The following is a 17338-nucleotide window of genomic DNA, read 5'->3' as shown; positions in this document are numbered from 1 at the left end:
GGGAGCCCCAGCACAGGGTTTTCAGCTTCTGTTCTACAGATCTGATTAGACCCCTTGTGCTCAATGAACACTTGAATTAATCATCCAGCGATGCCACTTACAGAAATTGAAAAACCAGTTGAAGGAACATGTATTTAATTTTAAGCTGCCACCCTATCCTAATGTTCCAAGGCCCAGGCACAATTTTTTGTAATTTTGGTCCTGTTTGTTCCCCTAGTGTTTACTGACTATCAAAGGAATATTTTGCCACTGGCTGTGGCTGAAGTCCTTTCAAATTCTCTTTGCAAATAGCTTCAAGTCCTCCAAGAACTCTCCTTGCCTTGGGTGAATTTATTTTTTCTCATTAATGGCATGAGGACCTAAGTGCTTATTCCACGAGTACACTGCAGATTGGATCCTGTGAAATGCTCCATGTCTTTCAAGGAGGACCTAAGGACCTTGCAGGGATAAGTGTTAATTTATATTGTCACTACAGGAGCAGCCTTTCCATACATAAGCACCCACTACCTTTAGCCCTTCATACAAACAAGAAAACTGGGGTAGTTCAGCAAAAACAGTGGTGTTGAGCTCTTGCTAGGAAGAGCAGTGTCCCAGCTCAGTGTCTGGCCAGGACACGTACCTCCAGTTTCCCTGAAAATAACTTCCCTTCATAGCAGCACTTGGGTTAAAGAGCAAATGGACTGTGGTCTGACAGCAGATTTACTGGGGGACCTCGAGGCAGGCTGAGGTAGCATCAGAGGTAGCTGCATGCTTCAGGAGATCTACTGCAAAGCAACTGGTGGCTGTTGGTCAATCCCCCCTACTGTATTTAATAAGCAGCTTTTGCTGTTATAATTTACAGTAGGTTTAATAATTTTGTTCATGGTTTCATCTGGACTCGTTACCACAGCCACAGCAGTACTTCCTAAAGGGAAATGGTGATCAGGCATAGCAGGTATTTCAGATTAATACAAATTGCATTGTGGTGGTTCTGTAGTGAAAGGCTACTTAATCTACTTTTTCTCCAAACAGGGCCATGTTTTCCTAGAGCCAGCAACTTGCAACAAAGCTGTCTGGCATTTCATTTGAAATTAGGTCCATTTTTGCTAGGGAGTGCTATACAAAGTCTTGACATTTCCAGCCCCTTACAGTATCCATGTTGAAAAAGCTGTGCTCCCATCTGACTGATCTTAAAAAAAGTTTTAAAGGCTCTTTTAGTAATTGAAAAGTTAGATTTTAAGACACTCTGATCATAGAAAAACGAACAGAATTCTTGTCTTTCTAAAATACCAGTGGAAATAATGGTTGCTTTGGTGAAAATGTCTCTTCTGGGGCCTAAAGACAAAAGTGCTCAGTTTAGTATATGGTGGAGATGAGGCTGGCAAGCCTAGTTTCTCTCACCATGCTGAAGACAACATGAAAAATACAAGCAGTAAGCACAAGTAACAACTAAAATGGAGATTTTTACAAAAATGTTTGACTTTTGCTAGTCTGAGGGGCATGTTTGTAGCAGAGGTAATGGCTTTCATTAAATACATGCTGTTAGTGTTGATGATATATACTTAAATAATTGTTTTTAAAAATCAAAGCGAGTTCTGTGTTAAATTTGTCAATTCCTTTGTTTTTTAACTCCAAAAAATGACTAGGGCATGACTCCACTGATGTATGCTTGTGTCAGGGGTGATGAGGCTATGGTGCAGATGCTGCTAGATGCTGGAGCAGATCTGAATGCTGAGGTGAGGACTTTTTGTTGGTTGTATCTTTTTTCTGTTGTTTGTTTACATCTTAAACTACCCCCTGAAAATGCAGCGGAGCGAAAATCTCAAGCATGAAAAAAAAAACAAATCTGTTTTATCTGGGACTGGGACCACTTGAACAATGAAATCAAATGGCATTAGGTTAACCCTGGGATTCACTGCACAGAAGGGGTCCAGTCACCGGAGTTAACCCACAGGTAACAGTGATTTAGTTGTGATTGTGCACTGCAAATGAATACAGGCATTAGTTGTCATTAGCCCTGAGCACAGCTCTAATTCTATTAGAAGGACTCACTGAATCTCAGCGGACTTTAAATGAAGAAGGTGAAAGAATCACCCATCTGGTAACTTGCCAAAGTTCAGCATTTCTATGCATATGGATGTTCCAAACCAGCATCCCCAGCACACAAGAGCCATATAGGTTCCATTGTTTTGTTTTACAAAGTGCCTTGGGCTAAAAACTGTTGGATGAGGAGCTTGAAGCTTCCAGAATATAAATGTCTCATTGGTGAATGCATATCACAAACTCAGACGATCTGTCCGGCAAACAGATTGTTGTCCAACTCAGTGCAATGCAGGTATGTACATTTTTTAAGAGTCACTTGAAAATCAGTGAAGAGTTATTTGTTAAAGATTCCAGTTTCAATTTGCTGAGGTCATGAGTAAATTAAGCTGTCTGCTTCACTTATCTGTGTTCCATCTGTTCTGTTTGGACTTGAGCGAGCTGATAAATTTGAGTCACTACTTCAGACAGATGTTTTGCACTTTTAAAAAGCCCAATTTAAAAGTAGAAACTGATGTCAGCCATAGGAGACTGACAGTGCTCCTACCATGTCATGAAATCAGCTGGTGATTTCAGTTCCCCACGGTCAAGCACACCACCCTCAAAGCTGGCAGTAACTGGACAATTGAACCCCTAGTCAGACTAAAGACTGGATGGGCAGGGCGGCTGATCTCTTCCTTAACCCTGCCTTGCAGCTCAGATGTGAGGTGGCTTTATTTGGTTCCTAGGACGAATTTTCATCAGGAGCAGTCCTCCCGATTGCTCCAGTAATCTTCCAGGCTTGAATCAAATGCAAATTTAAACAGTTTTGTCTTCCTGAAACTGCTGACATATGAGAGAACAGCTCCAGTGAGGAATGTGAACCTCCCCAATTCACTGCTGTAGAGTGTTTGCTCTAAAATCAAATGAAAACACTTTTGGACAAGAACTGTGAATAATTATGGCGTGCAATTATACGATGATTTGTGCACACCACAACCAACTGTGCAAATTGGGCAATTATGGCAAAAAAAAAAAAGGCAAATCCGCCATGAACAAAAATAAATACTCTGTCAGGTGCTGCATAATTTTCTCCCTTTCACTTTGCAAATATGTTTCCAAAAGTAGCCTCAAATGCTGGGCACCTCCCTTTTTGATTGCCCACCCTTAGTGAAAATGGACTCATTTACAGGTGTGCTGAGAAGCTGCAGTTTGCTCTGTCCTCAGTGGGACCTGTAGCTGCTCAGCCAGTCTTGTCCTTAAAAGCTTATCCAGGCACAGGTCTTTTGCAAAAATTGTATTGGAAAGAACTCTTACTTGGAAAAAAAAACCAAAAAACCCACAAACAAGCAAACACAAAAAAACCCAAGAAAAACCAACAAAACAAAAAGGAGCAAAGGAGTTTAAATGACTTCATTTCTTTGCTGCTTTCCATGGACTGCCCCAAACAGTGGTGGGGACCATGCTTGAGGACGAGCTGGATGCATTTACTGAGCTGTGGTCCTGCCCATCCTTCCCTTCTGCTGCTCTTGCTCCACATCCCAAACCCCTAGGCCTGAGCTGCTCAATCCTCTTCCTCCTGACCCAGCTCAGCCCCTAAGGAGCCCTGTGTCCTTGTTCAGAGGCCAGCACACTCCTAGTGGTGCCCTTTGAGCTCTCTGTTTGGCAAATCTGGGTGGTAATATCCAGGTGCTGGTGCAGATCTGGCAAGCTGTAGGGTCTGCACGAGTCTTCAGATTTTGCCCTCATCCCTGTCCTTGGGACTGAGGGCCTGCATCTAGCAAAATGCTGCATGTGGCACTTGGAAATGTGAGCTGCTGCTGGAACCAGATATTTAATGATTGGCCCTGTTCTCCTGTATGGATTAAAGTACTTCAGACAAGGTAGTGAAAGCAGAGCTGGGTGGTGAGATAGAGAGATGGTGCATCTTTTACTCTGATTTTAGTCTTCCTCTGAAGATCAGTAACAAAATTTTGAATTTTAGTGTCACACTCCATCTCAGTGTGTAGCCTTGGATTGCAAATGTTCATTAGATTCTACCAGCTTTGTGAACCTCATCAATATTAATACCCCCATCTTTAAGAGGAAACTGAAGCAAAGAATGGTTATTCATCTTCCCCAGTGTCTACATTAGAGGCACCAAGGCATAGAAAATGGAAGGAGCAACCTGAAGAACAGGATTTTGTTTTCTAAGGATATAGTTTGCATCTCTTTTAACTGTCACCACCCAGCACTTTTAGCTCAACTCAGACAGGAGAAGCAGTAAAAGGAAATTTTCTTAAAAATTTCTGAAGTGACACTCTGCCCCATCACTTTTCAGACTTTTTTTTCCCTCTGGTGTGAGAGGAGGAGCCTGGAAGAATGCCTGCAAACTGCAGGGTAGGGCTTGTGATGTGTCTTTCATGACAGCAGTGACAAAAGTACTGATTTAAGGGCAAAGAAATTTAGCTGGGCCTGGAGCAATCCCAAGACCCAGAGCTGTTGGTACATGGCCTGATGAAGTCAGGGGGTAGTGGTCCTTAGCTGTTAATGTCCTGATCCCTCCTTACTTCCCCAGTGTGTCCTGTTATAACCAGCTGTGGATGTTTTGCCCTTGTGCAAAAGAATCTGGTGGCCAGTGGTTTAGATGGAGCTACAGTAGTTGGTAAAAGACTTCATTTGGTAAGAACTCAAATCAAGCTGTCAAATCAGCACAAACAGTTTTAATACTGAGAAAAAATTTTCAGGAAAAAAATGAAGCAAATCATTTTATAAAACACCTTTCCCAGGTTTTCTATTTCTCTTACTCCCTCACATGCCTGGCTTTCAGTCAGGTTGAATTTTGTTACATATAGCTCTTTAAAAAATAACTTTAATTTGTTTATAGGTTGTCAGTACTGCTCATAAATACCCATCCGTCCACCCTGAGACCCGCCATTGGACAGCTCTGACATTTGCTGTGTTGCATGGACATATTCCTGTAGTTCAGGTATTATTGTATTTCCCTACCTGCATCTCATTCTTTTTTTTTTCTCCTCTTCAGTTCTAATTACATTCATCCCAAACCAGCATCCTCTTGTCATACTCATATTGGTTACTTCTGCTTCTTCAAGAGTGTACTGATACACGATAGACTTACAAAGTGAATATGATGTTAAAAATTTAACCAATATGAGGCTTAAACAGGACAAATTTAAAGCAAAGTTGCACCAAAGAAAGTCTGACAACTCCTTGTGCTCCTTCCTGACCACTTGTTTTATATGTTTGTTTATTCATTCATTGCACTTTCTTACACTGTGATATTCTAGCAAACACAAAGCCGCTACCTTGGTGGGAGAGAGGTGGACAACAGCCCTCGTGCTGCTCCAGAGGGGGAGAATCCCTCACTCTCCTTACCCCATCCAGGTGTCACGTGGGATGTGCTGGTTCCATGCTTTGGTCTCTCTAAAGTTGAGAAGGTTTATTCTTCAAAACAGCTGTGTCTGTGACACACTCAAGCACCAAAACTTTGAAGGCCTTAAGACAGAAATGGCCAAGAGGGGGCTGGAGCACAGGCTCCATCCTGCTCTCCTTGGCCACTTTTGTTTTCAGCATTGCTACTACTTACGTGGAACTGTCCTCGATGGAGACCACAGCTTTTGGACTCATTGCTGCAATTGGTTCTTAAGAATTGCCTTTCTTTTGGCCATGTCTTCATAATAAAGATGGAGACAATTGAAATCTGATCTATTTTTGGATGGTGTGGGGCTTCTAGAAGACCATGAAGGAAGGATGCTTGTCGGCTAACTTTCTTCCATCTCCAGTGCATTACTTTTTAACACTGACCTTATCCCATTTCCCATTCAAAAACACTGGGTTACACTTTTTTGGCTCTGAAGTTGGACGCTGGTGCTTCTGGTGTTTGGCAGCAAAAAAAGGAAATTAATTTGTCTCTGTGAAAGAATGGGTAGAATTTGCATGTCACGTGTCTCCATTGTATTGGGTTTGCAGATAACAAGAAGCATTATATTCTCATTTGTCACTGTTCATGAACTCTGAAGAGTGTGATATCCCCAGTTGCTCTAAATGGTGAATTTTCTTTCTAGCTATTGCTGGATGCTGGAGCAAAGGTAGAAGGTTCCTTAGAGCATGGAGAGGAAAATTACTCTGAAACTCCTTTACAGCTAGCAGCAGCTGCTGGTAAGGACTTTTTTCCTCCTCCCATTGTAACAATTCCTCAGCTGGGGTCTGTGGTTTAGGTGAGCAAATACTGGATTTTAAAAGGAGTAAAAATGTATCTCTTGCCTTGCAGGAAATTTTGAACTGGTCAGTTTGCTGTTGGAGCGAGGAGCTGACCCCATGATAGGAACAATGTACAGGAATGGCATTTCCATGACTCCACAAGGTGACATGAACTCTTTCAGTCAGGCTGCTGCACATGGACACAGGTAGAGTGGGAACAAGTCTAGTGGCATCCCTCAAGTGCTACTTTTTTGCCTGGGCATCCAGTTTGAGCAGATGGGTGAAATTTCTGCATGAACAATTGAACATGCCACCAACCGAGCAGAGACGTAAGGCTTTCTGCTAGCATGTGAATTAAACCAGTTGGTGGTACAAGCTGCATTTTGATTTCTGATGTTAAAAAAAAAAAAAAAAGGAAAGGGACTTCTTGTGGTATGTTCAATGCAGTGGTTGTTAAATGGCAGCTGATGTGACAGCAGAGAGGAATGCCAAAAACATTCCTTCTGAATTTCTTGATATTTTTCTCAGGTTTGAGCGAATTGTGTCTGTACTGCTGCGGCCTTAATTTTGTTAAATAGATTTTCTGCATCTACGTTTACTGCAAAGCCCTGTGTGTCTTAATGTTGTTTGTATGCTGCAAATTAAAAAAATAAAAAACCAAACTACTGAGATGAGCACCTGGCATGCATGACCTTGCAATGCTCAGGAGTTGACTGCAGTGTAATGAATTAGTATCATGATCTTCACACTCCTACTTTTCTGATTGTAGCCATCCAGAGGAACATAGATACAGGTTAGAGACAGTACCTGCCGTGTGTTTGCTTAGAGACGAGCTGCCAGTCTAACAACACGCTCATGGCATGTCAGGGCGGGTTCAACAGCTCTGTCCATCTGGAGCCTGCGAGGGGTCCTTGGCACAGACAGGACACCTTGGGTGTTGAAGTCTCACATTGACCCAGTGTGAATGGAAGCCACAGGCCTGAGGAGAACCTGGGGCTCTCTGTAGCATGGCTGCTGCCTGTCCACATCACAGACTCTAACTCTTGTGTTCCTACCCATATAACACTCACACGCAACTCCCTTCCTTCTGCCCCTTCCGCCCCTTCCTTCCTTCCGCCCCTTCCTTTCCTCTTTCCTCTTTCCTCTTTCCTCTTTCCTCTTTCCTCTTTCCTCTTTCCTCTTTCCTCTTTCCTCTTTCCTCTTTCCTCTTCCTCTTTCCTCTTTCCTCTTTCCTCTTTCCTCTTTCCTCTTTCCTCTTTCCTCTTCCTCTTTCCTCTTTCCTCTTTCCTCTTTCCTCTTTCCTCTTTCCTCTTTCTTCTTTCCTCTTTCCTCCTTCCTTCCCTCCCTCCCTGCCCTAAATTTGTTTGGGACACACCATGCTGCAGTGTAAGCGGGAGCAGGGGGGATGCTGGCATACGAGGAGGGTGGGCTGGGAGCCAGCCTGGTTTCTCTTCTCACAGCTGCAAAACCAAGGGAAACTACTGAGGTTGATGAGTTATTCTGGTGTGAACCTGAGGGCACAAAGTCTCTGAGTTTGGGCTTTGTTGTTTGATGGCCCAGCCAGATCAGTGGCTTTGTAGAGTAGTCCCAGCTGTGCTTGAACCTGCCCTGACTGGCCTTGTTGAATGTCTAGCTGCTCTAGCTTTCCCAGACTGCTTTGAGTGTGAATCGAGTGGTCGTGCTTTCAGTAGCTCCAGGCAGCTCCCTTCTCGGGTGGCTGCCGTGGTGGGAGTCCCAAGAGCTTGTCCAGAAACACCTTGGCCTTCCCTGGTTGCTCAAGTCTTGAGTCACTTTAAGCTCACAAGTCTGTTCCTACAAGATGCTGCCACTCATGCAACATCTGTGTGGTTCGTGTCACAACAGCAGTGACTTGCAGACGTGTCTCAGGCAGTGCAGGTGGGCTAGCAGGAGCTGTGCTTGCCTTGGGTCTGCTCTCAGCTGGTTCTTCCATTAGCTGGAGTAATTTCTTGGGTAGGTGTCCTAACTTGCCACACAGCAAGTAAGCCCAGTGCAGCGAAAGCCTGGCCACTGACTCTGCTCTCCCTTTCCTCTCCTCTCCTGCCCCCTCTCTCCCTCTCTGTTGTGCTGTGACTGACAGGAATGTTTTCCGCAAGCTGCTTGCTCAGCCGGAGAAGGAGAAGAGCGATATCCTGTCCCTGGAGGAGATCCTGGCTGAGGGCACGGACTTGCCCGACTCAGCAGCAACTCCTCTCTGCGCCAGCCGCAACAGCAAGGCCAAGCTGAAGGCCCTGAAGGAGGCCATGTACCACAGCGCCGAGCACGGCTACGTGGACGTCACCATTGACATCCGGAGCATAGGTCAGTCCTGGTCTCCTTCCTCTGCTTCGGCCAGAGAAGGACCCCTGTGAGAAACATGTCCCTCTTGGCGGGCTGTTGCCTAAACCAACCACAGTCACATCTTCCTCAACTCTTTTGGAATAGAAGGTGGGAGATCTGACAGGTTCCCAGCCCATTCCAGCTCCACAGCACACCCTGTTCAGGGGCCAGTGGCTTTTTTCTGCAGGACACAGTGGTTTCCACCAGGAGCCATCTGCACTGCTGCATGGCAGAGTGTAGGTAAGGCTCTGGGGCAGTGTTCAACTGTCACGGGCCACCTCCTGCTGCTTGTCTTTTGCACTCTTCTTTAAAGCAGTCCACCATTAAAACACCTTCATTTTCTGAGGCTCCAAAGGCAGGAGCAGGGAGCTGACTGTATGCCAGCTCTGCCAGCGAGGGACTTGAACATAATACCAGCCCCCAGAATACCAGAAGTTGCTTCTGCCTCTGGGTAGGGTGGTTGCGTGACGCAGATGGAAATCGATCTGGACTGTGTTTTACCATCCCTATTCATCTGTTCACAGAGAAAGAGAGACCCAAGTGCCTGGTGTCCCTCTGCCTGGGGCAGTGCTCCAGCCCTGGGGCCATGGGATGTGGGTCAGAGTGTGCAGTGGGCTGTGCAGGCAAAGGTCTGGAGATGAATGAGAGGAGAGTGGCAGGGGTGCTCTGCAGGCATTGAACATTTTCTGACACAGAAGGGAAAATCTTCACTTGCCAAACACCAGGCTTATATTTTCTTCCACTCCGTTCTGTAAGAGCAGAAAGTAGGTCACATCCAGCCTCATGCCTGCAGAGGTACATTAGCTCCATGTGCTTTCTCCCTCAGTGCATGGGAGCAGTTCCCTTTAACTTCCTGGAGAGTGGCTCTGCCATGACAAGCTGCTTGAAAGGGCTGATCTGCTTATAACTCGCTCAGTGCTCTTTAGGGAAAATACTAATGATCAGGAGAGGACATGGGGTATCACTTATAGCAAGTTTTAATCTGAAGACCACCAATTTGAATCCAGGTAGGTAGTGGCCAAAATCAGTTTTTTTCACCATTTAATGGCTCTCCAGGGCCACATTCAAACAAATGAGCTAGTGTAAATCTAGTTTCCAAAAGGCTTTTGCAACGCAGAACACCACAGCAATTACCACAAATTGGTAGTCTCAGCAGAGAAGCTGAAGGCTAGATGAGCAAAGAGACCACAGTCTTCTCTCAGCATTTGGAGGAAAGCCTCTGTGCATTAGCTTTGGGAGGTACTGATAACCATCACCTTTCTCAAGTAGGGATAAATAGGAATTTGATTTCTTGAATGACATGGCAGTTTTTGTTTAAAATCTTAATATCAGTAAAGATAAAAAGCAGAAGCGCACGTCCTTCCCTGGAGGTGGGAATAAGCTGTGTCCTCTGTCTGCAGGTGTTCCCTGGACGCTGCACACGTGGCTGGAGTCTCTGCGCACGTCCTTCCAGCAGCACCGAAGGCCCCTCATCCAGTGCTTGCTGAAGGAGTTCAAGTCCATTCAGGAAGAGGAGTACACTGAGGAGCTCATCACACAAGGGTTGCCTCTGATGTTTGAGATACTGAAGGCCAGCAAGGTAGGATGAAATTGTGTGTTTTAAAGCAAATCAGCCTTCTTCCTATCCTGTAAGACACGAAAGCCTGCAATACTATTTTTGAACAGCTCTCCCAAAGGTTGTTTAGACTGCACAGGATTATTATTATCTGTATTATGTATCTCAGGTTTTTCTCTGTGGAACCATGGGTTATAAACACACAGGCTAATCACTGCTTCTACTAGAACAGCCTAATAATAGGTGCTAACACTAAGCTGGAGAGACAACAAAAGCTGGTACATAGTGGTGAAATTAAAGTCAAAAGGGTCAGGGCAGTGTGGCAAGAGATGTTGATAACCAAGCAAACCCAAAGAGTAATTTCACCCAGCTTGTTTTACAGAAACATACAACAAAGCTAATATTCATGTTTACTTTGGATTTCTTTAGCCTGTCGTGATTTAATTTTCCCTTCATGTGGGATTTGGACTTCTAAAGCTTGTGAGGAGACTGGTTTCTACAACCAAAGAAAAGGATATTTTTTTCAAATTTTTTGTGTGTGTGTATGTACTTGTAGGTTCCCCAGATTTATTCCTTCAGCTGACGTGTTTTCAGTCAAGCAAATCAGACTAACAAAACCTTTCCAAGGAGGTACCATTTGGTATGCAAGTATAATGGCAAAAGGGATGATCATGGAGTTGGCAAGGAGAGGGAAATGTCTTGCCGAGAGAAGAATTTAACACTTGTTATAACCAATAGTCTCATCTCTACTGGTCCCCCTGAGAGTCAGTCGCTCCCAAGGAATGCCCAGTCACTATCTACTGTTACCAGAATATCACTGTAGTGATGAAAAGCATCAAAATTATTTGATTGGTGTTCTTTTTCCTCATACTCCACAATACATGTTGGTATGGCCTTTTATATGTTAAACTGAAAGTAAGTAACTTTTATCACCCAACTCTATGTGTAACAGCAAGGAGCAAATAATTTTTAGGAATAGCCTAAATAATGTGAAAAGGGGAGAGGTTCTGGTATAGGTACTCAGTACTAAATATTCTAGACTCGGTATAGCTAATGATGGCCTACATGGATTTATTTTTTGTATCTTGCTGCAAAAGCAGGCTTGGACTAGAGTCCTAAGCAAATCCTGCATATTTGTTACAGCATTGTTCTGATTTTTGCTCCCATGAGCCTTGCCTTGGCAATTAGTTTGTATTGGATGAGTATTTATGGAGAATATTTTGAGATGGATTTTAGGAAATTGTTCCAGATCCTAGGGATTTGTAGATTCCTTGTCTGGTTAATGTATGTTCATCCAGAAACTACCAGCAAGGTGCTGTTTCGTTTGAAAGTTGGTATGAAGCTAATCATATTGAAAACTTAACAGAGAATAAGTTTAGGCCTTATAATCTAGGATGAGGGGTGTCTTTAATTGCTTTTCTCCTGGGTGGCTGAAGTCAAGGCCAGTAATCATCATTAGAATAAATCATATGCATGGGATTATATCTTTAGTACATCTATGTCTTCCACAGTCTATTGTAGGAGACCTGGGAAAAAAATAAGACTGCTACCTTCTGCTTTGGGTTCACTTAGAAACCTAAAATCTGGAGGGGCAAAACAACTGAAGTATCATAAAAACCCATACATGATGAAGAAGAAATCTGTGCTGATCTTTATGCCTGCCCCTGGGCCTGGGGGAACTGCCTGTCTTCATGCATATTCACAAACACACACTCACACAGTGTTTCATAGTCTTAGAAAAAATGATTTATCGTTCTAGGACACTGTAAGGGTTTACAAATTGTCTGCAAATGTTATGAATTATTGTGGTGGTCTTGTCCAAATGGCCTCTTACAAAGCTCTCCCAGACAGAAATGAGGAAACAGACTATGCAGCCCTTTGGAAGGAATCTGCATAAATTCATTTGTAGGAGAATGAGCCAATAAATGTTCTCCCTGGTCACTTCATAGAAGGCAGCTGAGGAGAGCAGAGATTTAAAGGACCTTCTCTGGAAGGGCTGAGAGCAGAGATTTTTGTGTATACCCACAAAATGGAAATCTCCTTTAAGAGGTGCAGAAGGGCCATAACTGTGGTTCACATCCCTGTCTCTTGACAGCAAACTGTAAAACTCTGCATTTTGTAGAGCTGTGGAGAGAGGAGCTTGATTTGCCCACATGCTTTTCCCTGTGGGCTGGAAACTTCAAGAGAGATTATGACTCTTGCTAAACATCACAGTCTGGCCCAGTACATTTCCTTATGAGTTTTTCAGGGCAAAAGGTATAAAATAAGCAACTAGGAAGCAGAGAGCCACTTAGCAGTTCTTTGTTGATGTAAAACAAGATGTCCCATTTGCTACATATTGTGATGCTCAGTATATTTTAATTGCGTGGCAACTTGCACCTAGTAGAAATGGCATTTTGCATTCCTATAAATAGTTCAATCTATCCCATAATCTCAGAACAATTTACTAGTATTAATGAGTTGAGACATGAAAGAAGATCTTATCCTCCCTTCACCAACAGGGAAACTGAGGTAATTAAGCAGGCAGATTTTCAGTGTCTTACGGAGGGACAGTCCCAGTCTCAGAGGCTGTGATAACCTGGATAAGCCAGACAGCAATTCATAGTGTTGAGTAATTTGGCCAGAGAAGCTCCCTAAAAATCACATGGAAACATAACGGCAGGTCTCAGAGTAGGAAGCAGATTTTCTGCCCTCTTCCCCTCTGCTTTGCACTGTCATACAAAATGTTTTTGCAGGTTCCCAGGCCATGCAAAAAAAGGCCAAATGCTATAGATATGAAAATATTAAATAAAATGTAACCAATACCTACAAGAACAGTGTCAGATATCAGGAATCCCCTTTGTCTTACAGATGGTTTATGAAATGCCTGTTTCTAGAGGATACAGATGTGAGGTTTTATGTGGGAGCTCTGGCATCACTGATATTGGTGACCTGTAGGGTGGCAGGGTGGAACTCCATTCCCATCTATGTGCTGGGATGCTGACAGTAGAAACAAAAACAAAAAAATTGCAGAAATCCTGATGCTGTAACATAGAACAGCAACAAAAATCAGCGAGTCAGGCAAAACTGGCTGAGCTCAAGACCCTGGGTTTATTACCTTTCTTCAAGCTGTGAAGTCAGTGGGGGAGAACAGTGCATAGGTTGCACATGGGTTGTTCACTGCCGCACTGAAGCCCTGGAGGAAGTCTTCTGAAAGCACAGCTGAAAGTTTGATACCCTGCTCCTGGTAGCTTCCAGTGGGATGGAGCTCTTTCATTTCCTTTCATCCCTTTAAATGTCTTCTATCAGCTGCACCATTGAGAATTGCCTGGGGAGTGGGGAAGTAGAAGTGTTTCTATGCTGCTGAGGCAGAGCTGTGAGAACGGAGAATCGATCTGCAGTTGCTTCCTCTGCAGCTTCTGCTGTCCTGCAGTGAGTTTGGGTCATTACCAAATTAAAGATCAGGGTCAAGGCACTCTGGAAAAAGCAACATCTGTGGCAAAGACATGGAGAGCTCAGTTTAAGGCACCGCTCCTAAAAGCAAGCAAAACCCAAACTGGAAAACTCCAACAACTAAAAACTGCCGATGACACGTGATGGTTTTGGGACACTGCGTGGGTAGGAAAGGCACTGCCATTTAGGGATGGATTCCATCTCTTTGGAAGACAAGCACACAAACATAACCTGCTAGAAGTGGTTTTGACAGGGCTGTGTGAAGCAGAAGCCAGAGAGTCACTTCTGGGAGTGAGTAGCCCTGAGCTAAGCTTGAGCTGGTATGTAGAGCAGAGTCGAGTCCCTCAAAATTAAAATGATGCTGGAGATCTTGTTATGGAAGACTGATAGAAAGATACAACTGAATTCCTGCCTGTTGGTATCTGTGTTGTGCTTTTCATGGCCTGGGAAAACTCCCCCAAACTCCCGACTGAAAGCTTTCCTTTCCCTCCAGCTGAGGTTGATGTTTACAGTGCCTGAGCTTGATTCTGAGCTGAATTGCACACCTGCCCCATGTCAGAGGACCATATTTGCCTGAGGAGTGCCCCCCCAAAGAGAGGCTTTTAAAAGAGCTGCGTGGGGGCTGCATCCAGGTCCATGTAGTACCTGAGGTGAGGTCTTCTGTTTTTGCAGAGATTCTCTTAAGGATAATACACTGAATGTGCAGAGTTGCTTCTGTGTCCTCTATCTACAAAAATCCTGGAACTGTTCAGTTTGATCTTGACATTTCCACAGCCTGAAAAGACAGACTCAAGCCCTTGACTCAAGCCCTCCCACAACCTTGGAAGTTAAACACGTTGGGTCATTGGAGGAGGTTGGGCTTAGGTTTGCATTCCAGGGCTCTGCATAAGACTGAATTGTCATTAAATCACCCAGCTCTGTCCCTGTAGATTAGCCAGCACCTTTGCCATTTGTATGAGGTCACAAGCCAGTTTCATCCACTGCTTTTTCTGCCTACAGCAATTTACATCAGCTTATTTTTGGCCTATTTTTTGGAAAAATACACAGTCTTTTAATTCCAAATAATCTCTCTTGCAGCTTTCTCCCTTTCCCTCATAGGACCGATAAGGAAAGGAGATCTTTTCCATTTCTTTGGGTCCTGTGTGGCCATGCATTGCTGAAGTGCATGTGTGAGTCTACATGTGCATTGAGCACATGTGCTGAAGCATTGTCTGAAGCTCCTAGAGGTGCTTCACACCAGGAAAACTTGGCTTAGGATTATAAGTGTTCCTGCTAGTGTATTGTCTAAGACTAAATCTGCTTGAGAAGTCATAGGAGCAATTCTTCACTGCCTTACCTTCATTGTATTCTGAAGGTCTCTCTCCATCCTTCGTATCCATTTCTGTCAGTGACAACATGTTTCTTTTATTTAGTTTATTTTAATATTTAGCCCATTAGCAAGGTGTTGGGCAGCCAGGTGGTTGAAAGATGTAGGAAACTACTTTACAAAGATGTTTTCTCAGGATTTAAAATTCCTGCAACTTTCAAACCTTTAAAAATGCACCTACAGGCAGCTGAAGAAATGTGCAGGAGTGCACAGACTCTTTTGGAAGGCTGAGCTGTTTGAATAACAGCCATCCGTCTGGTCTTGACAGTTATTGAGAACAAATAGCAATTCAGAACAATAACCAGTTTTAAAATTCCAAAAGGATTCGGGCATGTGGGTATCTTGAGAAATCTAGCCTGTATGGTTTTAAAGCTAAAGTACTCTTTCAGCAGTAACTTTTCCATTTGGAAACCAAAATCTCTTAAAAGGAAAGTTTTCAGGTGCTTTTTAAAATATGCCTTCTCAGAGACAACCTCTGTCACAGATGCACTAACTGCTGAAAAAGTATTTTCATGTCTCCATCAAGCAGAACGCAGCAGGAAAGACTGAAGCATCTGGCTGTTGTGTTCCAAGAAAACTTTAAGAATGTGAAGCTTGAGAGGAGCATTCAGTTTCTCTGTTGCTGGGATTGATTTCTTTGTTTTTCTGGATTTGATTCTTCTAAAACAAATGTTGGAGAATGTCAACAGGCTCAGCTCATGTGTATGTTCTACTAAGTCAGGCGTGGTGGTCAGCAAAAAACCAGTATTTCCCCAGGGTATGCATGTGACCTAGAAAGTGGCACTGGAAGACAAAGGAGATAGAAAATTCCACTTTTTTCCATTGCTTCATGGTGGGCTGAAATGAATGTTTCAGATGAGCTTGAGTGAAGCTGTATTTTGTTGCATGAAGCCAGAGTGCCCTGGTCTGCAGGATGGGCTAAGGGTAGAGAGGAGAGGTGAACCCTACAGAGCACTGGGGCAGACACTCTGTCATAATTGTGTCCCAAGGGAAAACCTTCCCCTGGGAGAATGCTGTCCATGTTTCTCTTACCTGGAGACCATCAGAAGGACTCCTCTCTGTCTTGTTGAACTGCTTTTCAACAGAAAACTGAGGTTTTATCGTAATGAAAGGTTTCACTAGGATATTTGTTTCCCACATAATATTTTACCTTTCTTGAAAAAATTAACACTTGAAAATGGAGTATTTTGGTTGATGACTGAAATACTTCAGCTGAAGAAAAATGTGGAGTTTCCACAGAGGAGATAGGCACACCACAACCTGCACTAAAAATAACCCTGAAGACACCCCAGGCTGCTAAAAGGTCTGCTTATGGATTCCATGGAGTGGCTAATGTCCTTCTGTGTGTCATCCCATGCCCAGCCAGGACGCGGTGATCAATCTTTTGGCTGGGACTTGCTGTGACTTTGTTAGTCAGGTTTCACTTCTCAAGCAACTGCAGTGATCTGTAGCATTGCCCATTGTCACTTGTAGCGCTTCTGTGTCTGAACAGTTCCGAGCAAGCCGGAGCCAGGTTATCCACACATGTACATCCTGCATTCTGCGTGTGAGAAGTGAGCGCCAGGTACTGAGTGGCATGTTAATAACGCACTGTTAACCCCGTCCTGTGACTTCATAACATGCATTCAGCTTGGTGCTTACTAACACAGGTTTGATTTTGTTCCTACCCTCTGCTACCTTCTAAAATGTTCCCCTGCCAGAGGCAGGAGCCTTCTTCATTTACAATAAATAAATGCCGTGGATGAGGCACCTGCCCTTTTCTGGGCTCTCACCCAGGGATTAGACTGTGCCCGTGGATCTGAGCTTTTTACATACAATGCGCAGCTGGGATATAAAGAGCCTTTTGAAAAGGAGGCTTGGCGGCCTTCCCAGAAAAGAATTGGAAGGGTCCATTTCTGCCTTACCTGTGATTAATTCTTTTCCGTTTGTGCTTGCAGTGGAGGGGCTTGAGCCCAGCACTAACAAAACCCATTTTGTTGTGCAGTTTACTGCTTCTAACTGTAGCTCCAACCTCTGGGGCTTCCCTCTCTTTCCAGCTGTTTGACTAATATTAATTCTGTGTATGCTGCTCAACCGTCTAGGAGTGACCATCTGAAGTGGCATTTCTTTAGTTTAGAGGCGTTTGGTGAGCGTGAAATATGCAAGAGGACGGTAGTGGGAACACCTGTGCAAGGGTGCAGACAGTTTTGAGGTGGAAAAGAAGTTCGCAGAGTTTGAGTGCTCAGGGATGGGGGACAGCAAAAAGCCCTCTCTGTTACTTCATTCTTTATCATCTTTTTCTGGGAATGGGGAGCATGAATTCAAGGGTATCCCAGCATGTCATGGATAAGTCGTCAATGGGCTTGGGGTATCCTGAGACTACCACTACTGGAACAGCTGCTGGGGACTGCATGTGAGATGGCTGACTGGAAACAGTACTTCTGCCACTCTGCATTTAGCAGAGAAACGGG

At 44.0% G+C, this 17338-nt stretch overlaps 1 protein-coding gene across 2 annotated transcripts in view; it reads left to right on the top strand.

Moving 5' to 3' along the window:
• Window positions 1–17338, top strand: part of ABTB3 (ankyrin repeat and BTB domain containing 3) — a 175719-nt gene that overhangs the window by 132515 nt on the left and 25866 nt on the right. For both annotated transcript variants that reach the window (XM_030237673.2, XM_030237674.2), the window contains exons 6-11: window positions 1626–1715; window positions 4865–4966; window positions 6063–6156; window positions 6269–6404; window positions 8297–8517; window positions 9936–10114. In XM_030237673.2, the coding sequence (XP_030093533.1) occupies window positions 1626–1715; window positions 4865–4966; window positions 6063–6156; window positions 6269–6404; window positions 8297–8517; window positions 9936–10114 (822 nt within the window). The remainder of the gene's footprint in view (window positions 1–1625; window positions 1716–4864; window positions 4967–6062; window positions 6157–6268; window positions 6405–8296; window positions 8518–9935; window positions 10115–17338) is intronic.

This window comes from Serinus canaria, chromosome 1A (assembly GCF_022539315.1).
Source record: "Serinus canaria isolate serCan28SL12 chromosome 1A, serCan2020, whole genome shotgun sequence".
NCBI lineage: Eukaryota > Metazoa > Chordata > Aves > Passeriformes > Fringillidae > Serinus > Serinus canaria.
This window is presented reverse-complemented; position numbering and strand designations above follow the sequence as displayed.